The following is a 23,782-nucleotide window of genomic DNA, read 5'->3' as shown; positions in this document are numbered from 1 at the left end:
AAGAATGTATTATGGAAGCTAAGTGTGGTAGGTCTTATTTGTCTTTTTTACAAAACACACTACATAGTCGTTTTCACTTCCTAGACAGAAAAGATTGACTTCTGTGCAACTTGATATGGTCAGTCAAGAGCATCTTCATCCCTTATAAAAGTCATGCTAGTCTTGGGGCACAGTGTTTTCCCCTTAGCTCAGAGTGTTGACAGTTTCCAACATCATTCATTTTATTATGCAGAAAAAAAATGATTTAAAGAAAACTCACAATGAAACTTGCAGATATCCTACCAACAAGCAAGTGATTTGTAACCCCCAATTACATTTAATGTATTTACCATTATAGTATCTATTAATTTGAAAATACTGTCACTTCCTATATCCAGATATAGTCTCTGTGAGACTTTGGAGTTAGTTACTGCCATGCTGCAGAAAGCCCTGTAAACAGCTAATGAGGGAAACCAAGTCAGAGGATATGATGGTGCTACCTGTTGATCTTCTCAGTGATTTGGCTCTACCATCAGATGCTGCAGCTTTCACTGGTAAACAACATGCTGATTTAAACCTAGGAAGGTGAACACAGCTCTCTAGAGTGCAGGAGCATATAATGTTAGAGCCAAACTGGGATTGTGGTGTAGTAGGTCCTTAGCAGGTAATATTGTTTTCTTCTGTAAGTTGTTTATAAACTCAATGCACAGTTTTGGTGCTTTATGTATAATTAAAAAAATAGTGTATCAAAGGCATGAACATTTGGTTGGTGATATAATCGCGGGAGAATTAACTACTTTATTCTGAAAACAATTAATGGAAAACTTTTTTCTTTCATTTTTAAAGTAGCATGAACAGTTTAGCTGTTATGCAGAGGAAGGCTTAAGGGGTCAATCAGTCATTAGAGAATGGATCGACTTCTGAAGTTGCTATATTTGGATTTGCAAGGAAAAGATGGAATGCATAATTTAGACTACTCATAAAGCAGTGCTATTGTGAGAAGAATATGGTTGGATTCTCATGGTACTTGTGAGTGGGTCAGAGGAATTGTGTGCCCATCTTTTTTATTGACTCTAGAGAATTCTACTGTTACTGGAGTGGGACTGGAAATAAGGAATTTGGATGAAACTCATGATTTACATGTTGGCAAAAAACTCTTAAATTTACAAGATATTTTAAATGTGTAGTGCTTTAGCTGAAACAATATTTTGAATACATACTAACCATTTGCTAAGACTTCATTGTTTATAATTTAGGAATGTGATCAGAGATATAATTATTCTTTTTCCCCTTTACTTTCTCTATTAAATTTACAGGAGCCTTGCTCAGCTGTCATGGGCTATGGGAAAAAAATTGACAAATCTATAAGAAAAGGTCTGTATTGGCTGCTACATACTATAGCAAAAGATTTTGATGCCTTAAATGAGCGCGTACAAAAAGACACAACAGAGCAAAAAGCATATGAGGAACAAGAGAAGCGAGAAAGAGCTGAACGAGTAAGGAAGATACGAGAAGAAAGGTATTCTACCTTCCTTGGCTTTCTTTCCTCCACATGAAGGGGTTCCATGAATAAAACCGTCATGTTAACGATTTGTTGTGGAGAATTCTCTGAAAACATCCACTCAGTGTTCAGCAGCAGTCAAAAAAGTTAACAGAACGTTGGGAATCATTAAGAAAGAGAGAGATAATAAGACAGAAAATATCATCTTGCCTCTATATAAATACATGGTTCGATTACATCTTGAATACTGCATGCAGATGTGGTTGCCCCATCTCAAAAAAGATATATTGTAATTGGAAAGGGTTCAGAAAAGGGCAACAAAAATTAGGGGTATGGAACAGCTGCCATATGAGGAGAGAGTAATAAGACTGGGACTTTTTAGCTTGGAAAAGAGATGACTAAGGGGGGATGTGCTGGAGGTCTATAAAATCATGACTGGTGTGGAGAAAGTAAATAAGGAAGTGTTGTTTACTCCTCATAACACAAGAACTAGGGGCCACCATATGAAATTAATAGGCAGCAGGTTTAAAACAAACAAAAGGAAGTAATTCTTCACACAACGCATAGTCAACCTGTCGAACTCCTTGCCAGAGGGTGTTGTGAAGGCCAAGACTGTAACAGGGTTCAAAAAAGAACTAGAGAAGTTCATGGAGGATAGGTCCATCAATGGCTATTAGCCAGGATGGGCAGGGATGGTGAGTCATCCTCCCAGCTGTAGACTTTGTTATTTCTGACAGCAGTCAGATTTAACAGTTATCATGGAACTTTCATTTGGCTATTTGCATCAGATAAATCTCTTGTCATGAGATATTTGTATGTATTAATAACTCAGGTGGAATTCTGTTTCAATCTATACTTTAATAACTTCCCAGATTGGTTACTGCAATTCCATTCAGACAGGTCTCCCCAAGAGTTCCCTCTAAGTGCAGTTACTTCAGAATGCATCAGCCAGAGAATTTATTCACATCAGTTTTAATCAGCACTACACCTGTTCCCAGGCATTGCCTTGGGTGTGCGCTGTTCAAGTGATTATAAATTTAAGTAAACAAACAACCGAAGTTCTCATGCAAGGCTTTAATTAGCCAGTTAGAATTACCCATAAAGGACTTCTGTGAAATGTAGTGCTGTAGTACCAATGCTGAGCTATCAGCAGTCCCCCATTTACCTTAGTATTAATCCAAGGAAAAGCCGTGCTAGATAAATTGCAAGGATTTAATGTAGTACAGGCCCTTTCTACCAAGCAGCTGCTCTAAATACAGATAACACCCCAATGTACTGGCCAATACTTCATTCTTCCTGAACTCATGTCAAAGCCCAGGTGAAACAAGTGGGCCCTGTAGAAAGGATGCAGTGAAAATGGACAAATATGGGCTAAAGCACAGCAGGAATCAGAGGACATTCCAGAGCCATTATTCAGAACATCCTGCTAGCAGCCCTGTCTGTAGCTTGTAGAGGGGGAATCAGCCTGTAGCTCTGCTGATCATAACTGTGGCAGCATGTTGTGAGGAGGGAGGCAGTTTCAGGTAGCCTGGTCCCAGGCCATTTAGAGCTAAATAATTGATTTTATGGAGTTAGTTTTCAATCTTTCTTTTTTTAGGTTAGCTTAAAACTCCATCAGTTTGGAGTACAGTATTCAAAACACAGACATACTGTAAAAAAAACAATCTAGCATGAGTTGGGGGATGAATTAGATGACCTAATAAGTGTTCTAATATTTCTGATTCTATTGCTTCAAGATTCTTCTGTTTTTTAACCAAAAAAATAGAGAACAAAGGGAGAGAAAAGAAACTGAATGTGAAGGAAGAAATGTACCTAAGGAGGTTGACTCTGAGCCAATTTCTAGCAACCCCTTCCAGCCAATATCTACTGTAATCACTGAGGTAGGAATATTTAGAAATGTCAATCATATTGGACCTACAGTTAACAGAGGTATCTGAGCAATTATACAAATCTGGGCTCTTGAGAGTTTTGTTCATCTATAAAGTTGCATACGCATTGTGATAGCTTTCATCATGAGAATCTTGGTTTCTTTTGAGTGTTTGTTCTTGTCCATTCCATGTTACCTGTGTAACATGCCACATGCACTGTTGCTGGAGATTTTACCCTCAGTGGTATCTGTCAGGCCGGCTCTAGCACCCTCTGCAGCTGCGTGCTTATGTGTCGCTATAAGGGGCACTGCCAGCCACGTACCCTCTCATTTACTTCTTACCGCCCATGACGGTTGCTGGAACGACCCCACTTGCTCTGGCAAGGCTTTCTTGTCAGTGGTTTTTGGACTCTAACTTCATTCTTAGTTATCATAGTTCAGTGTATATAGTTTTTGTAATTAGTGTTAGTGTACATAGTGTAAATATGTAGTTCCTGGGACTCCTTCACCCCAAGGCCTGGGCATGCCCTGGTGCCCAGGCTTCAAGCCTTGTACCTTCTGTGGCAAACCTGTGTCTGTGAGTGACCCACGCTCCAGCTGCTTGAAGTGCTTGCAGGAGACTCACTTGAAAGACAAGTGCCAGATGTGTCAGAATTTCAGATCCTGCACTAAAAAAGACAGGGACATTAGACTGACAGCTATCCAAATGGAAGCCGCCCTCATGGATTCAGCACCAAGCACACTGGCGTCAGCGTGAAGCACTCTGGCACTGAGCTCTTCCCAGTACCATTCACCATCTCCAGTGCCAAGGAAGAAGCAGAAAAGGCAATTCACCGACAAAGTGCTCACTGGTGCAGAAAAAAGGCAAGCGGAGGAAGGCAGCACAGTGAGACCCATGCCAGGCTACTCTTCCTCTCCTGGTCCTGTGATGGCACCGTCGACTCCACGTAAAGCATTGAGTCCAGTGTAGGACCCTCCTCTGACACCTGGAAGCCACTGTGGTACCAGTGGTCTGACCGATCCATAGACCCTGGGGGCTTTTCAATGGGACATCTGTCAGTTCCAGTGACCGGAAGTAGGAGGGAACAAGGAGCGTCAGGATTCTTCCCGGCACTTGGCCCCCTGGCACCCTCTAAGGAAAAGCCATCCCTGATCCCGGTGTCAAGATGACCTTATGTGCAACCTAAAGCCCTTCACCAGTACCCAGCCTATCTGCCACTGGACTTCAGTTCCAGTCCCCCTACCAGCACCTGACCAATGGGCCACTGGCCTATGCCATAGCCTTACTGGAATCCCTGAGGGTTTTCCCCAGTATCAGGTCCTACCTCCCATTGCTCCTACGTGGTGGTTTCCAAGAGATGGGCTACTGCTCCTTCCCACTTGGCACCAGACCCCGATTGCGATACCGACCCCGATACCAATGTTCAGGAGTTGGCTCAGGTGAACATACTTGAGGAAGAGGAAGGAGCCCCTCTGATGCAAGCTACCTCCTCATCCTCCCCAGGCGAGGCTGTCCCGGGACCCAGTAGCCTGCTTCCATAGGATGACTTCAGGGCCCATCAGACCTTCTGAATCAGGTGGCTGTGGACCTGGGTCTCGAAATTTGAGTAGCTCAGAGGCATCACACAGCCTTATTGATATCCTGGTGGCAGCAGCTCCCTCCAAAGTGGCCTTACCCGTCAATGAGGCAGTAATGGGACCAGTCAAGTCCCTGTGGCAAGCTCCTTCTCTGTCCCCCACCTCAGAGAGGACAGAGAAGAAGTATTATGCCCATGGTTCAAATACATGTACTCGCACCCTTTCCTCCTCAGGGTCCCTGGTGGTGCCTGCAGCAAATAGGGACAGGCAGGGCCAGTCGAGTGCAACCCCCAAACAAAAGGACGCTAAGAGACTGGACCTTTCTGGAAGAAAGGTTTATTCAACGGGTACCCTTCAACTGCATCTCTCCAACCAGCAAGCTTTGATGGAGAAATACGATTATAATCTATCAGACTCCTTGGCTAATTTTAGGATTCCTTACCCCAAGATTCAAGGCAGGAGTTTGCTGCCCTCATGGAGCAGAGTAGGAGTGTGGCCAGGACCTCTCTCCTGGAGGGTCTGGATGCTGCCGACTCAGCAGCTAGGATAATGGCCTTCACTGTCACCATGAGGCGTTATTCTTGGCTCCAGTCCTCCGGGCTTCCTCACAGGGTCCAATGGTCCATCCAGAGCCTCCCCTTTGAAGACTTCTCTCTTTTTTCGGAGCAGACAGACGCGAGACTTCATGGCCTAAAGGACTCGAGAGCCACCCCATGGTCTTTAGGCGTTTACACTCCATCAGCTTCTACAAGAGTAAAGGGAGAGGTTATAAATGGCACCAACCACTCCCGTCGGGCTCTCAGAGGTACTCTGGGGGGCCTAAGAAGGCTTTTTAAAGGTGTGTCAGAGGGCACTGTGCCAGTCACCATTTCAGATCTGACTCCCCTTTTTGTTTTGGACTGTCTGTCCCTATTCAGCCCAGCATGGTCATACATAACATCAACCCATTGGGTCCCAAGTACAGGGACAGTCAGGTATACCCATGAGTTTTTATCCACCTCTCCCTCCCATCACTCTTCAGGCACCCATCTCATGAGCAACTCCTCGTCCAGGAGGTTCAATCTGTCCTACGGATGGGGGTTGTGGAGGAGGTTCCACAAGACTTGAGAGGGAGGGGGTTTTATTCCTGGTATTTTCTAATCCCAAAGGCCAAAGGAGGCCTCTGGCCCATCTTGGACCTGCATCAGCTCAACAGAAACTGAGGTTCCGCATGGTCTCCCTGGCTTCCATCATTCTCTCCCTGGATCCAGGAGACTGGTACGCCACCCTCGACTTAAAGGACGCATACTTTAACATTTCTGTCGTCTTTGGCCACAGAAGATTTCTCAGCTTTATAGTTGGTCAATACCACTACCAATTCACTGCTGTTCCCTTTGGCCTATTGGCAGCCCCCCGAGTTTTCACAAAATGTATGGCGATAGTAGCAGCCTTCGTCAGACGGTGAGGTGTCCAGCTCTACTCGTACCTTGACTGGCTGATCACAGGTTGGTAGCAGGCTTAAGTACAGAACAGTATCAGCATGGTCCGAGCCACCTTCCGATCGCTGGGTCTGTTGATAAACGAGCAGAAGTCACTCTTTTCTCAGTTCAGAGAATAACATTTATTGGGGCGGTGCTCGACTCAACCTAAGCCAGAGCCTTTCTGCTGGAGGCCTGATTCAAGCCCATGTCAGACCTGATATCCAGTGTCAAGGTCCACCCAATCACGACAGCTCAGGTTTGCTTCAAGCTATTGAGGCACATGGCAGCATATACTTCAATCTCGGATGTGTCAGACTTAGAGTGGGGAGTCGAATTCAGAACTCAGGGCCTCTGGTCCCAAGAGGAACTCTCCCTGCACATAAATGTCAGGGAGCTCAGGGCAGTACGCTTAGCATGCCAAGTGTTCCTTCCCCAGATCTCAGGCGAGGTGGTGCAAGTTCTGAGAGACAATACTGTGGCCATGTTTTACATCAACAAGCAGGGTGGGGCTTGATCTCTGGCCCCGTGTCAGGAAGCCATCCATCTGTGGGACTTCTGTGCAAAGCACTCCGTTCATCTTGAGGTGTCCCATCTCCCGGGAGCACAGAATGTATTGGCTGATAAGCTCAGCAGTTCCCTTTTCTCTCACCACGAGTGTTCCTTTCACCTTTGGTCATCAGGTTCATCTTCCAAAGGTGGGGGCCTCCCCAAGTGGACCTGGTTACTACCAGGGAGAACAGGAAGTGCCATCAGTTTTGTCTGCTGTGCAGGCACAGCCCAGTCTCCCTCTCCAATGCTTTCCTCCACCCATGGACAGATCTCCTATTCTATGCCTTTCCCCCGATCCCCTTGGTTCACAAGGTCCTCCTAAAAATCAAACGGGACAAGGTGAGAGTTATTCTGATAGCCCTGGCATGGCCATATCAACACTAGTTTGGCACGCTCTTGGAGAGCGGCAACCCCACTCTCTCTCACTCCCACTTGATCCAGACCTAATTTCACAAGACCGTAGCTGGTTGCTTCCCCAAACCTCGTCTCCTTGCACCCAACTGCGTGGATGCTGCATGGCTGAACCCAGAAGAACAGGCTTGCTCGGAACAGGTCCAGCAGATCTTTCTAGGTAGTAGACAGGCTTCCACCAAGGCTACCTACCTGGGCAAGTAGAAGCATTTCCTGATTTGAGCTTCTCAGTCCACTCTCTCTCCATCTCAATCTTCCCTCCAGTCTATCTTGGTCTGTTTCCTCCACTTAAAGCAGCAGGGCCTGGCTCTCATATCTATCAAGGTACTCTTAGCAGCCATCTCAGCATTCCACCCTCCAGTGAACAGCAGGTTAGTGTTTTCCCAGGCGATGACCATACGGTTTCTCAAGGGGCTGGAGAGGCTGTGTTCTCAGGTCGGTGAGCCGACCTCCCCATGGAACTTAAACCTGGTTCTGTCAAGACTCACAGGTCTCCCCTTTAAGCAGTTAGCATCGTGCCCCCTGCTACTTCTCTCTTGGAAGGTTGCCTTCCTAGTGGTGATCACCTCAGCTAGAAGGGTCTCTGAAATCCACGTCTTTGTCAGAACTGCCTTACTATACTGTGTTCTTTAAGGTCCAACTGTGCCCCAATTTGGCTTTCCTACCAATGGTGGTGTCACAATTCCATAACAAGCAAGCCATTTTCCTACCAGTCTCTTCCAGAAACATCACAAGAACTCTGAGGAATGGCGGCTTCACTCGGACGTTAGGCTTGCCCTTGCTTTTTATATTGAGAAGGACAAAATCCTTCTGCAAGTCCACACAACTCTTCGTAGCAATAGCGGAAAGGATGAGAGGGCTTCCTGTGTCCAACCAGAGGAACTTGTCCTGGATAACTGCCTGTATTTGGGCCTGCTATGAGCAGGCGAATGTCCTGCCTCCGTCCTTCTTAACCGCTCACTCCACACAAGCCCAGGCTTCATCGGCAGCATGTAGACTTCACGCAGGTCCAAATTCAGGACATCTACAGAGTCGCAACCTGGTGGTTGGTGCATACCTTCGCATCCCACTACAGCATTGCCCAAGGCAGTTACAGAAGAGTGTCCATGAACTCTGAGCCCACCTCCTGGGGTACTGCTTGTGAGTCATCTAACCTGGAATGGGCAAGAGCAACACATCTCAGAACAAGTTGCAAAAGGTTAGTAACTGTTTTTTGTGTGCTGTGAAGTTGTATCAGTAATCTAACAATAAAGAAATATCTTAGTACCGGTTTAAGAAAAATGTTTTGTTTGCCATGCAGTTTACTGCAGAATTTTCAGAATAAACTGTTGCAGTGTTCAGAAGAAGCCATTTTCGGTTTCCCATTTAATTGGAATCAGCTTCATTCACTCTTTTTTTTTTAAGTTTTTGTTGCAAAAGTGGGGTTTTATTTTGGCTTTATGGGAGCTGTTTCAACCATGTGCCCCAGTCATATAGGGTCCATCCCTTACTTAACCGTACAGACTTGTGGCATAATACAGTATTTTTGGTTGGTTTAGAGCTGTTGGAATGGTGTGTTAGTTATGAAACATGAAAACTGTATAAATAGTTTTCTTCAGACACATCCTTTTAATTCAAATAGTTATCAGATTCATATTTAGTGTACCATATTTTTCTTTGTTTTTTAATTTAAGATATTGTGCTTATAGAAAAAATAGTGAGCTCTGATAAATGTAAATAATCAAGGCTTGGTCCTACTCTCCAGTACAAGCATCCACACGATCATATCCTGTAAAGTCAGCTATGTGCACAATGACAGATTTCACAGGATCCTACACAGGGGCGGGGGGAGAAGAAGAGTGCTACAAGTGCTGCAGAGCTGCTGATTATGTGAAACTTATAGAGCAGATACTCTATCAAGTCTGCATTACATAATCAGTGTTCCACCAAGACAAAATGGTGATTTGCAAGGTATTTCAAAAGGTGTGTGTTTTTCAAAACAAAATAAACGAATAGAAATTGAAGAAGTTAGTAAAAGTTTTTAATTCTCTGGCTTGGGGTATTGACGCTATTTGTACTTTTATCTTTTTCTCGCATGGCATTTAAAAAAAGTAAAAAGAATGAAAACACATTTTGGCCATGAAGCTGTATGCAGCCATTCCTCCCTAAACTGGTTACCGCTCAGAAATCTAAAGATCACTTCTAGAGCTTTTAGTTGTTCATTTTTCTAGGTTAAATCTTGAGCAGCATCTTGTGAACCTTGGGGTTTTATTTCCTCTTTTGCACATTCTTGAAACTTGTTAATTATGCTACACATGAAAATTGTTTTTAAAAATGGTCTCTCAGTGTCTTACCCCCCTGTGTTTAGGATCTTATTCCTATCTTTTTAGAGCAGTCTCTGACACTAAATATTGTTAAAATGATGTCTTGTATTACTTTTGCTAGAATGAAAAAAGAATTGAACAAGAGAAGAGGCAGAGGATGGAGATTGAAAAAGATGCCATTGCCTTGAAACCTAAAGCAGAGCAGGAACAAATGGACACACAGAGCCTGACCAGTAGCTGTAGCCAAAAAACAAATGATTATAGACTGATAGAAACATACAAATCTGCACTCGCACAGCAATTGGAGCATGAAGAAGAGGGTGACCAACAAACCTCAGAATGCCTTGATTCAGGTGATAACTCCAATTTGAATATAGCCACTTACTGTCTTAACTACCATTGTTATATTTAATTTGATTCTTATTTTTCACCCAACTCTTCCCTGTGTCTGTATGACTTTGTGCATGCCACAACACAAATAACTGAAAGATACAAATGCACAATTATGTTACTGTACAGAGGAATGTCATAATTCAACCAAGAATTAGTGTATTCATCAGTCTTATCCAGTTACAATCGACCCATTTTTACCAGTACCTTCAAATCCATACCACACCTTGCATTAATATCAATGAGTTGTACTCACCTATCTAAAGACAAACTTTGGATCTTACATGTACATACATGATTATTTACAGTAATAAGGTTTAAAAGTCAGTTAGTTTTGTGTGTTATATATCATGTCAGGACTGCTGTTCATTGCATACAGAATGAAAATACGTAGAGCAGTCCATCCCAATGCTTATAGTCATCAAAAGGACACATCTGTACAGTATAGTAGAGTTCATTCTTAACAGTAAATGTGTGGTCCATGAACTATTTTCTTTCCATTTGTTGTAGATACCAGTAAAAAGAAAACAAAGAAACTGAAGTTAAAAAGGAGTCACAGGGTGGAACCAGTCAATGCAGAGGAAGCTGTTCCCAAAAATCCGACCCCACCTCCACCTCTTCCACCAGGTGAGTTAAATACCTTGTGGTAATAAGTGTGCCAGTTCATGAAAGCTGGGCCCTTAAAAGACTTGGCTTTTTAAACATGCAGAGAAAAACCGTTTTCACCCAGGATTATGCCATCATAGTTTGATTAATTTCTTTTGAGAATTGCCCATGTAGATCCCCACTTGTACGAGGCTGTTGAGCACTATCATTCTGTCAGTAGGCTTTGCCTAAGTCTCTCAACTCACAAGGGCAAGCTAACCTGCAGGGTATATTTGCTCAGTTCCTAGTTAGGGGTTGGGAAAATTGACCAGCATGGCTGTAGAAGAGTAATATATACTATGCTTCAATAATTCCCCATTTAGATGTAATTTATTTGGTATAACTACATATATCAATAATAACCCTTTATAAATTGTTAATATTACTTAAATGTAACGTGTGACCATTCTGATTTCTTGCTCGTCATATTGTGAGCTTCTTCAATAGGAACAGCTGGAGAAAACGCACAATCACTTGCTTTCCAGAAAGCCAAAAGAAGGCCCAGTGACATCCTTCCAAGAAAGCTCATAATGTGCTGAGTAAGAAAAATCTGATTATTAATATGTAAAGCTGCCAGTAGAAAACTTAATCTTTTGAACTCCTCACAGATCTTGGAAATCATGCACCTTGGTATAACTTGAACATTACTTCTATGACAGGAAAAAAAAATACTGATGGTACCTACAGCAATTAACAGGCAGGTACAAAAATATTTCAGAGATGATTTAGATATCTTGTCTTACAAATGGCTAGTGTCCTGATTTTCAGGATGATCTGCTTCTCCTATCTGATTGAAGTACACTGTTCTTCCAGCTTTTAATTTGGGTAACGTTTTCAGTAACTACATCTATTGATGGAATCTCTTACAGTGTATGCAGTTAGTATTAGATTGAAAGTGTAAAACTGGGGAAACAGGGAAAGTGTTTTGTCTGTTGCATTAACAAAAGAGCAAGAAAATTCAGTAAGTGCAACTCTCTAAAATATTAAGATATTTTTCACTGCTGCTTTACATTGCATTTTAAATAATATTTTGTTTTCAGTGGATTCACTAATACACCATATATAAATATAAATCCTTCCCCCACCCCCTGATACTTTCCTGTCTCCTGAGGAGAAAGATTCCCCCTTCCCTCCCAGCTTTTCTTCAGAGCCAAATATTTTGACAGAGTGGTACTTTTTTTAATGTGTTTGTTTTTCTTTAGTTGGCTGGGGAACCCCCAAAGTTAATAGACTTCGAAAACTTGAACCTCTTGGTGAAACCCGTCATACTGGTAATTTTTTTAAAAAAAGAGCACTATTCGTTGTTCTCTTATACATTCGTTCCATTCTTCACCTTTTTATTTCTTTAATACCTTCAACCAAAAACTAACCCTTTGCTTGTTAAAAGCATCTTTTAGATTTTAAGTTCCTTTTTTTTAATGTGTGTTCTCTTTATTTCCTTTTCCCCCAATAGGAGTTCAAAGCATGTTGTGTCATAAATCATTTGAGGATGTTTGTACAATAGCATACACCTACCTCTTATGATATACCATATAATACTGCAGTAACAGGGCCCATCCCTAAACATTTCAAAATCAAACACTTTTTTTTACTTCATAGTAGTCTAAAACTTTTTTAAAACTTAGAAGTAAATCAAGTATACATTTCAGTTTTCCATATGTATTGGCAACATCCTGAATGTGAGGAACTATAATTTGACAGTTCCAAAATATTTTAAAACAAAACTGCATTTAATTTAAAAAAAAAGGTAACTTGTTATGGGCATCATCCATGTGTACTGTGGCATAGATCTGGATACATTTTATTGCCAGAATGAAAATTAAAGGCATCTGTGCACCTTTGAATTAGATAGCTTACACTGTAATAGGAAAAGTCCCTGTAAACTGCAAATGCTGGGAGGATTAAGCTTAGTAACTTGTATTAAAATGTAGGAGATTCCTGGTTTTAACTTTTCCTCCTTGAGCTGAATTATTATTTCTCTTAATTCTAATAACAATTTAAATATTTATTTAGGGCAGAAATAATTTCAGTATTCTTTGTTTGCATAAAACATCTCCTTTTATGGCAGACCCTGCAAGAGATGTTTTCTATATTGTCTGGTATTACAGCTTGTTCCCAGTGCCATACAGAGGCTTTTATAGCGTACGTTATTTTTCTTACATCTTAGTGTTTTTTCAAATTCTGATCAAATGGATATAAGTGAAATGAGATTTTAAAAGAAAAAATTTACTTTCTACAGGAGACACTGTTATGTGCAATAAAAGGAGTAATCTGTAGTTATATTAATCAAATCTTATCATAAAACAATCTTACTCTTCTTTTAAGGAGTTTAAAGAGAAGAAAGAGAAAGAAAAGCCAGAAAAGAGGTAGGGAGGGAAGGGAAGGGAAGGGGTCATATTCTTTGCTTACATCTGATTTGCTCATAAGTGAGACTTTCTGGTTTGTGGCTAGAGCACGGGACTGGAAATCAAGAGACCGAAGCTCTATTCCCAGCTCTGCCACTAGTTGTGTGTGACCTTTGACAAGTCACCTAACCTCTGTATTCCTCAGTTTTACCATCTGTAAAATTGTGATAATACTTTAAAAGCACTTTGAGATCCTTGAATGAAAGATGCTTTGAGAGGAACTCCTATTGACTGGAGGTATCCATTGAAGATTATGGGAGTTTGGATCTAAGCAAGTGCAAAAACATTGTTTACCCTTGTTCTCAGGGATTTATTTAACTAGTGCAAAATTTTCCCAGTAACTAACTCTGTGAAACAACTTCTTAAATCCTAGAGCAATGAAATCCATTTTGTTTTGTGATTTCAGGTCCTTTTGTCCCCAGCTATACGTAATATTTGCTGAAGTTTAAAAATTGAAGTTCTTCGAGTATGTTAGTGTGACTCCCACTTTAGGCATTCTGGTGCATGAGATCACATGGTTAACAGTGTCTGTTGGGGCTACCGTGGTCCCTGTGCTGCCTCATGCTCCCATGCTAAGGCATAAAGGGCGGAACGGCTGTGACCGTCCTTCAGTTCCTTCTTTTTGCCTATGGCAGCAAGACGGAACCTGGTGAATGTTCAACCCACTTTTAAATCATTTCTTTTCAACCAACTTTGTGAAGAAATCTTTACTTTCATGCTCCCGTCATTGAACATTTTTTTAAAAAGCTACCATCCAGCCCTCTCCTCTGTACTTTGCACTAACCGCACTCTCATGGCAGACTCCAAACCTTCACAGTTTAATCCCTTCCCAACCTGTGACGGATTCATCCCTGTTTTGATAGGTATAGTTGATGTCTATTCTGTCTGAGGGAGAACCATATTCCTAATAGGTGTTCAGTATCCAAATGCTTCTCCCCAGGGACTCTCAAGTCTAGGGATGCATGACTGAAGCTACACCTACTTGAGCGATCCATGAGGCAGAGGAGATGACCACCTCCAAAGAGCAACTGAAAGAGTTATCATTAGGTAGTGCTCTGTTGAGCAGACACCATATCATACTCCTGGGGGAATTTTGCACCACTGCACATGCACAGAATTCATGTCCCCTGCAGATTTCTTTGCTTCCCTGCAGAAAAATGACTTTCTGATGGTGAAGCAAAGGGAAGCCACAAGAGTGGTCATGCAACCGTCTCCAGCAGTATGTTCTGGGTGCCCAGGGCAGCCAGCAGAATGGTAAATCACTGTGAGGCAGGAGGCTGGACTGGGAAAGACCCAGCTGGTGTCTGCTGCCCTGCGCTGGGCTCAGTTGGTAGTCCCAGCTGGGCTGGACAGAACTTCCTCTTCCCCTGAGCAGCATCCAGAGTTGGTCAGACCCACCCCTAGATTTCTCCCCAGGCTGCAGGAAGCTCTGCAACTGCCCCTGCTTCTTGCACCCTTCGCTCCTCAGCTGCAGGGGGAAGGATCACTGTCCAGAACCCCCCATGCTGAGCCCCACTCCCCCTGCACCTGGACCAACCTGCCAAGTCACCCGGACCCAGATCTCCACCCCACCGAGCCCCAGCTAGCTGCACCTGGATTCCCCACCTGTGAGCCCCACTCCCCACAGTATCTGAACCCCCACACTCAGACCCCCTGCCAAACGCTATCTTCCCCACCCCCAGACACTCAGCTCCAACCACCTTCACCTGGACTCCCCTGCAGAGTCGCATTACCCTTGCACCCAGAACCCCCCAACAAACCCCAGTGCATCCAGATCCCGTCCTGCACCCGGATCCACCTCTGAGCTGCCTGCACCCAGATTGCCCCATACTGAACCCTCTTCACCCACACCTGAATGCCCCTACACTAAACCCTTCCACACTTGGATCCTGTCGGGCCGAGCCTGCCTGCCCACACCTCGCGCACCTGGCACAGAGGGGCAGGGCCTTGGGGTGGTTCTGAGGCAGGCCCGGTCCTTGTGCTGTGTCAGGGTTGGGTGCAGCCTTACTGCTGAGTCCATGGCCTGGGGGGAGAGGGAAGGGCAGTGGAAGAGCTGCAGAGTGGTCGCCCATCTCGGTGCAGCCAGTGGCTTGTGCTCCTCAGTGCCATGCTGGAGCCTCCACGTTTATTTGACACACAAAATGTGTAGAAGTTTGCAGAATTTTAAAATATTGTATGCAGAATTTTTATTTTTTTGGCGCAGAATGCCCTCAGGAGTAATATCACAAAGTCCAGTAATGAAAGAATGGCAGGAAAGATGATGCCAAAATTGGCACTGGTTATGTTGACATTGACCAAGTCCTTCAGTACCGGTCACCACTGCATTGATGCCAGTGTTGACAACCCCATCTTTGGCAGCGGCGCCTCTGGCTCAGACAGCGTCATCATTGGAGCCAGCACTGGTGCACCAACAGAGCGGTGAGACCAAAAGAAAGTGGAGCTCAAACACAGCTCTGAGCATCAGGAGACACCATCCCATAGGGAGGAGAAGCATCTTCACTCCTCCAAGGTCAAAGAGTCTGAGGAAGGAGCAAAATGCAGTAAACTAGTATCAATGAAGGCACCAGCACCAACCACCCTGCCAATTACAAGCCCTATGTATGCTTTCTCAACTGTTGAGATCCCCTCTGGGGACATCATTTGTATCAGGGTAGTACCCAGCACCAGAACTGGATCTGAGCCCTTACTCCATGGCACTGTCATTTGAAGGGTCTTACTCTTCACTATCTCTGGTTTACGCCTGCTCCATGGTGTTGAGCAGAGATGGTTCTCTACTTTCTGAGAGCCAACCCTACAGCTTGTACCAGAGATCCCTCTCTCAGTGCACTGCTGCAAAGGAGGTATGAGTGGCATTGGGCCAACAGCTGCAACTGGCCAGTACCTGTATAACGTGTTGCCCTGGCCACGCTGACCTGAATGGGGGCTGCCGTCTCAGGTGTCTCACAGCAGCTTTCCCTCTTGTACCTCCAGGAAGAGGAGGACTACAGGCTCCCTTGTGACATCACTACCCAGACCACCAACATCAGAGGTAGAAAAGTCAAAACTCAACAAAGGCAAGCCCAAGAACAAACACCCCCAAAAACTGGACCTTTATGGGTGCAAAGTCTACTCATCTGCCTGACTGCAAGTCTGTGTGGCAAACTAAGACGAGTTGTTTGCCAGATGTAATTTCCTGACATGCAAAAACAGTTTCTAGAACAGCTCTGAGGGCAGCCATAGATGCCTCTGATATGGCCACAGTTGTGACCATGGCTCTTGATATCTGAAATACGAAAGGAGATCCAAGACACCGTATAGGACCACCTGCTCGAGGGAATGAGCTCTTCAGCAAAAGAACAGACAAAGCACTCCAGTAATTGAAAAATTTAAGGGCCACCCTGGGGTCACTAGGGATTTATACACTACCCCCTCTAGGAAGCCCTACAAATATCAGCCTGAACAGAGAGACAGCAGGCTCACCCCTGTTTTTAGGGTAGATATCGGGTCTACCCACCGCAGAAACCATTGCAATACTTGAGATCATTTGCCTCCTCCATCGCCCCCATCACCCTAGCAGCTAAACAGCAGATTTGACAGGAATGTCAGGAACCACATCAGAAATGATCAGGAGACAGCAGCCATCTTAAGAAGCCACATTGCCTGTTCCATCGGGCTTGGTCTGATATCGCTTCAGACAAGTGGGTGTTGAACATCATTGCCCATGGCTATCCCATTCATTTCCATATCTTCCCCCCTACCTATTTCCCTTTCTCATCCATCTTCAGTACTGAAGTTTCTCAAAGTGTTATTACATACTTACTCATAGGTCAGAAAACCTACCCCCTGCCTGGGACCTCAGTATAGTCCCCCCGAGGCTCATAGAGTTTCCATTTTATTCTCTCTCAGAATGCTCTTGCATCACTTTGCTCTGAATACTGTCTTCCTAGTGTTCTCACTTCACCTAGATGAGTGAGGGAGCTTCAAACACATATGGCTGATTCTATCCATACAACATTCCGTAGCGAAAAGGTGGTGCTGATACCCCTGCCCTCCCCCCATAAGTTGCTTCCTTAGTTGAAATTCTGAGACTGCCTTAAGCAATCAACATTCCAGTTTTCTTCCCAAAGCCATATTGAACTGTGAGAAAAGAAATTACATACACTAGAGGTATTCAGGAGTTTACTTTATTATGTTTCGAGGACTGAGCTGTTCAGACGGTCACCCTGTCTATATCTAGTCACAGCCAGGGTTTTCTAAAGGCCATGTTGCAGGTAATGAAGGATATAGCAATGAAGCTGTGTTCCCAGTTGGATGTTGTACCTCTTCCAACAAACTGCAAAGCATGGTAAACCGGAGCATAAGCAGCAGTCCACCACTTGCTTCACAAGTATGCCAATATCAGAGATCTGTAGGGCAGCAACAAGTAACCTCCTTTGTCAAACACTGTGCCTTGTAGTCAGCAGCTAGATCAGGTGGAAAGGTCGGGAGAGCAGTTCTACAGTTGCTGTTGGACTGATACAGTTGAAACTCTTCATCTCCACCATCCTGAGGGAATACAGCATGCCAGTCACCTGCAGTGTGATCTGCACTGACAAACTCAAAGAAGAAAGGTTACTTAACAGACAGTTACTGCAAGTTCCTTTAAGATGAGGTAGTCAGTGTGGATCTCACAACCTGCTCTCCATCCCTGTTTTTCACAGTCTTGAGCTAGCCCAGGCTTTGAATTGCAAGGGAACTGGGGAGAGTTGCAGGTGCTGCACCCTTTATGCCCTCTCATAAGAGTACAAGGAGGCAATGGACACTGCTTTTCAAATAATCCCATCTCGTGCACATGAGGTACATGCATACCTACAGTGGGATCCACACAAACTGCAATATCTCAAAGAACCACAATTACTGTAGGATGAGAGAATTCTTTTTGCAGGTGCTCTACTCAGGCCTGGTCTGCACTGGGGTGGTGGTGGGGGGTTCGATCTAAGTTACGCAACTTCACCTACGTGAAGAACGTAGCTGAAGTCTATGTACTTAGATCTACTTACCGCAGTGTCTTCGCTGTGGTTGGTCGACAGCTGATGCTCCCCCGTTGACTCCGCCTGCGCCTCTCACTCTGGTGGAGTACCAGAGTCAACGGGAGAGCACTCGGCGGTCGATTTATCACATTTAGACTAGACACGATAAATCGACCCCCCCGCTGGATCCATCGCTGCCAGTCAATCCTCCTGGTAATGTAGACAAGCCCTTAGATTAGTTCTGGGGCCTTTTAGCCAAGAAAAATCCACTGAAAATAACCAATTTGTTAAACTTCAAACAGCATCTCGTACTCATGCACAGTCATAACTTTATAACATGTTTTTTTACCCAAGTCACTTGTAAAGAATGTATTATAAAAATATTTGATAGGTCAATAAAGCAAGCACATCATATGGGAATCTAAAGCCTCCATCCCCTTAAATGTGACTTCTGTGGCTTTAGTTTCTGTCTATGCTCATGAAATACCACAAGTGCTCTCTTAGTATTCCTATTCACTTTTGTGTGAATCTATGTTAGTAAGAGTAGGAGAGTAATTTGAAATATTTGTATCTATCTTTTTAAAAATGTTGGACTATTTCTAGATGTGTAGTAGACACATAGTACAGTGATGGCAATATAGAGAGATCTAAAAATCAGTACTGTGTACTATGCAGTAAAAGAAACCTGCAAGGCTCTGGTTATAATGCTGTTTGAGTGTTATCAGAGAATAAAATTTTTACTTACCACTGTTGACTTACTATAGTAACATACAGTAAACATGATGATCAGGTTATTTAGGATCTGAATCTTATCATTCTTCCATCATTCTTTGTGGAGAGTTGTATGAAGGATGTTTAGGCAGAGCCAACAGGCAGTATAGCCAGTTATATGAAACTTTAATTAAGCAATTATTTTAACTAAAGTTTGAAACTTTGCCAACTATGCAAGTTACTGTAGCACAACACTTGTAAATGAATGTCACATTATTCCTGATGAAGGATGTATTTGCATAAATCATCAACTATTTTATCTGCAGGAGCTTAAATTGCCTTCCAAACCCAATCTTCTTAAAATTCCTTTTTAGTTACTTAGTGAGAGGCTGACTATAACAGAAGCCTCTCAAAAGCTTTCATTTACCCTGTTAGGATTCAAAATGGTTCTGTCAATGTTGTGCTCCTGATTCTCTTCTCACCACTGCTGTAAAATGGGAGTAACTCAATGAATTTACATCAGTGTAAAACTAGTCTTCAGTAACCGATCTTATCCTAAGTACAATGGGGAAAAATAAAACCCTGATCTTGCTTACATGTACTTAAGGAGTAAGACCTGAATTTACTTGCCTTTGTTAGTTCTAGATCCTAAAAACTGCTTCACCACAGGTCATTATATTTATAGATAAAAACTCTTGTAAAGGCATATATTTTTAATGTGAATTGGAATATATATTCAATGTTGTGAGTTTAAAAAAAATTTGAAAATTTGCAATGGCAAGCTATAATTGGTTTAAGATTTACAGTTCCATTGTCAATACTACTGAAATTGAGATTCAAAGGGTTCAAAAAGTTGCTTGTACATTTTCCTGTTTTCCACCTGTTTCTTGTTACCAACCATTCTTGACACTTTATTTTATTTTTAATATTTTGCATATACTAATTTGCATGCAAGTTTGTAAAAATAACTGTTTATGTAAGGCAGGATCTCTTTCCTTGTTTTGTCATGCTTGTAACTTGGTGCTGGAAAGCAAATTTTCGCACCTGAAAACCCATTGCTGGCAGCAAACTCATTGCACTGATGGCTAAAAATGATTACAATATCCGATTCAGAGGGCTAGCATGATTATTATAAGAACTAAAATATAAGTGGTTTCAGATTTTTGGACACATACTCACTTAGAGGAGAATAAAAGAAGAGTTTTCAGTCAAATTCTATCAAATTTTATGTATGTAATTCATTAAACGGCACAGTTGAAAACTACAAACATTGAGGAGCAATGCCATTTTGACCACACCAGCAATTCTAATTTTTATACCTTCTTCTTGCAAGGTCTGGGTAGCACTTGCCAATTTCTGTCACCTATGAATTATTATTAATTTTTATTATTATTTTAAGTGGTGTTATCTATTCAGTTCTGTCTTCTTCAGAATGTGCAGTGTTCAGCATGTTTCCAGGACTTTACATAGCTGAGACCAGAAGATCTGGTCTATGCATCTTCCTGAAGGAACTGAGCAGTTCCTCCAAGGAAAGAGAAACAAAATAAAGCCTAACCATGTAATCTAACCACCATATATTGATTTTTTTTAGTTATTGTTTCCAAGTTACTCTTACAATCCATTAGTAGGCTTACTCCAAAGTACTGATTTCTTAATATGTATTGTACAATGACTTGGAGATTTTGAGCAAAACAACCACCAAGATGAGTGATTTTTAACCTGGACACTGTAAACATGATTACCCTATAATGGAAGTTATATGAGCAAGGAAACATAATAATCAAGCATAAAATAACTGCCATTTTTAATTCATATGAAATATTTATATCTTACCAGAGCAACATGGCATACCTGTAATTTGCCATAATTTTAGGTCACCCAATCAAGTCATCCGATCATTCGAGCATGTCTATGTGAGTTGTGGTCCTATGTCAATATGGTCAGAAAATGAAAAATGAACTTGGTAATAGCAGCACATGTTTATGAAGTTATTTTTATTGGTGATGTTTAGACCAAGAAAGCAGAAATACACACGCACACACACTGTAGTGTCAAAATTAAAGATTGGGGCCTACATTTTCCAAAGTAATTAGTGATTTTGGATACCTTAATGTCTGGCTGCCCAAATTGAGACACCACTAGAACACTGGATTTTCAGAGAGTGGCCATTCAGTACTTTCTGAAAATCCGGCCCCGTTAAGGTGTGTGAAGTCAGGTGCCCAGAATCACTGGTCATTTTTGAAAAATTAGGCCTAATTTTCTTTACTAGAAGAGGTGTCCCTGTCCCTGATTTTGCAGTTGCATAATTGCTAGACTTAGTCAGGCCTGTATATGCCTGCAGTATTCAACAGTGCTGTGTTTGGATGTTTTTCTAAATGGTTGGTCCTACAAACACTTTTTATCGGGTATAATGCTTAATAATGTGATTAACCCCATTTAAATCAATACTAGCATTAGTAAATGCTACACAGGGTAGTAATTGTTTGCAGGATCTGGCCCTAAAATTGTGGTCTGCCTGGTTTTTAAAGCAGCAAGAATTCAACAGAATTAATCTGTCCTTTTGAAAAAGATGATGTAAATTCGATTCTAACATGTTTTTCTTTTGGTATGTTGTTTATGTAGATTTCTATGGAAAGCCGCTACCTCCATTGACTATACGGCAGAGACCTAACAGCGACACCCATGATGTCATTTCTTAACCAGATCACATTCTACGTTTTTAACTTAATCACAAAATTATAACAATTTTTCTTACTTGGATACTGTTTAAAGAGTTGCTGTGAGATGAGACAATAAGAACCCATTTTCTTTTCTGCCACGGGTTAGTTCTACTGGACTGGATTGATGAGATTTTCTACTTGGCTTATTAGTTACTGTTCACATTCTCACCAGCTCTTCTTCAGGGGTTAACAGGGACATGGAGAACAGAAATGTTTGAGAGCACTTGCACGCACGTGGAATTTGGGATCAGGTTAGTACTGTTGGGTTTCATATTGGGGTTTACTTGCCAGACTATATAGCTATAACCCTGAAGAAAAACACCTTCAAGACCAAATGCAAATGGATTGGGTGTGCACATCAAGACTGTCATTCATATGTTGTGTAGTAATCCATATTTCTACAGCTAATAATTTTAAGGCATTTTGTAAGATGTGTGCATGTTAGAGTGAATATAGAGAATTATATGCTACAAACGTTAACTATATTTTTATAATTTTTTCTAATATTTTATTTGGGAATTTGATTTAACATTAATGCCTGTTACTTGCCATCAAAATGGTGTCTAGAAAGTGTTAAAAATTCGTTGATAGCTTTACCCATATGAATATATTGACTTTTATGTTTACTTTATAATAGCAATACATTTTGGTTGGGATTTATGTCACCAGTTGCCCTAATTATTCATATATTGCCCTTCTGGCAGTCTCTGGGGTTTTTAAGATAAACGGATTTTACACATAATTATGGTATTTGAATGGACTGTCTAAAAGTTTTCTTCTTATGGATCATTTTTTTTGTTTTGTTAAATGGGAGTTGATATGCATAGTAAATATGTTTTCAAATATCTTAATTGAATATTATATTATGTGCTATAAGATAGAATTGCACACAATTGAAATTTTGAACTCATTTCAACTAAGAATTCTGGTGAAAAATCAAATCAGTTAGCATACATGTCTGTTTAATGTGTTCTATAAAACACAAAAAATGTCATATTGAAAATGTAAAAAGCAGAGATTTTTAAGCCAATGTAATGAGCCTAATTCTAACCTTCCAAATAATGTGCCCCTCTCATATTTATTTTTTTAAAAGGGAGTGGTGTGTTGGAGGAGAGAATTGGATTTACTGTACTTCAAATGTTTTGATATAAGTTTGTATTCTGTTACATTTGGGAGAATAATTTCTATACCATATGTGTACGTATAATTTTAATACTTAGTTGCTGGTGACTGGAAAACCTTCCCTACAACGTTATAGTGAGGTTGAAAGCATTTGTGAAAAAAGCACAGGTCCTAAATCAAAGGTTTTTGGAATAGGCAGGCAATGGTGACTTTCTATTACGCTACCAGCTTCCCATCATCTCATACTAGCAAAAAACACTAGGCCGTGATAATGCAGTGAAATATATTCATCAGCTACCTTAACATTTGAAAGCATTGCATGAGGTTTTAGCCACATGACTCTTGTTAAAGTCAATGGGAGTGACAGCTAAAACCCCACACAATTCTTTTGAAATGTATCCCTTACTTAATGGTTTAAAATATTAGTTTGGTTTAACTAAAGCAAAACCGTCACTAACATTAAGGATGTGTATTGCATTGGGAAGAGAGAGAACTCAAATTCAGTGAGTAATGGGTATGTATAAAACCATTTGAATGTGACTGGAAATAGCAGGAGAATACTTCCCTGGTAGTGGTAACAGGGTCTGGTATGGTGACAGGGTTCTGTTTGAGTAAATAATGATACTATTGTGATGTACTTTGGCTTGCTTTCAATAAACATGTCTTAATATTTAGCATTCTTTCCTTAAAAGTTTACACGCATAATCCCATTAATCTTACCATGTCATACACATACATGTAATTAGTTACCTTGTCATACACATTCCTTTGGTTTGAAGGGTCTATGTACTGTAGTTTGACACTTTTTTCAGTTTCATCTTGACCTTTGAGTTTTTTCTTTATCTATATGCAAAACAAATTAAATTAATGAAAGTCTTTGTTTCTCTTTTTAAAGTGCAACTAAAAAGAAAGCTGGCATGGAAATTAAATGAGAAACTGAAACTTAAAACAATGATATTTCTCATATTCAAAATTTGTTTCTACTGTTAAATTTATATTGTTATGAGACCAAATTACTAGAAATATTTTTCATACAGTTTTATATATGAAAGTGTACTGTAATTGACAGCATTGTTTTTCTCATTATTTTATACTACATCAGCTTTTTATTTGTTGACGGTCACTGTGTATAGAATAAAACTAATGTACAGCA

The 23,782-nt window shown here is 41.6% G+C and overlaps 1 protein-coding gene across 11 annotated transcripts in view; it reads left to right on the top strand.

Moving 5' to 3' along the window:
* Positions 1 to 23,782, top strand: part of ARL13B (ARF like GTPase 13B) — a 79,251-nt gene extending 55,469 nt beyond the window's left edge. For 2 of the 11 annotated variants that reach the window (XM_077820595.1, XM_077820604.1), the window contains 6 exons: positions 1,296 to 1,498; positions 3,246 to 3,360; positions 9,770 to 10,001; positions 10,549 to 10,665; positions 11,886 to 11,954; positions 21,410 to 23,782. In XM_077820595.1, coding sequence (XP_077676721.1) covers positions 1,296 to 1,498; positions 3,246 to 3,360; positions 9,770 to 10,001; positions 10,549 to 10,665; positions 11,886 to 11,954; positions 21,410 to 21,486 — 813 coding nt within the window. In that variant the 3' untranslated portion in view covers positions 21,487 to 23,782. Of the gene's footprint in view, positions 1 to 1,295; positions 1,499 to 3,245; positions 3,361 to 9,769; positions 10,002 to 10,548; positions 10,667 to 11,291; positions 11,385 to 11,885; positions 11,955 to 13,008; positions 13,050 to 21,409 lie in introns of all 11 variants that reach the window. The other 9 variants (XR_013346525.1, XR_013346524.1, XR_013346526.1 and 6 more) reach the window with 9 other exon arrangements.

The sequence above is a fragment of the Eretmochelys imbricata genome, chromosome 1, assembly GCF_965152235.1.
Source record: "Eretmochelys imbricata isolate rEreImb1 chromosome 1, rEreImb1.hap1, whole genome shotgun sequence".
NCBI classification, from domain to species: Eukaryota; Metazoa; Chordata; order Testudines; family Cheloniidae; genus Eretmochelys; species Eretmochelys imbricata.
Note: the sequence above shows the minus strand (reverse complement) of the source record. Positions and strands in the feature narration are given on the sequence as shown.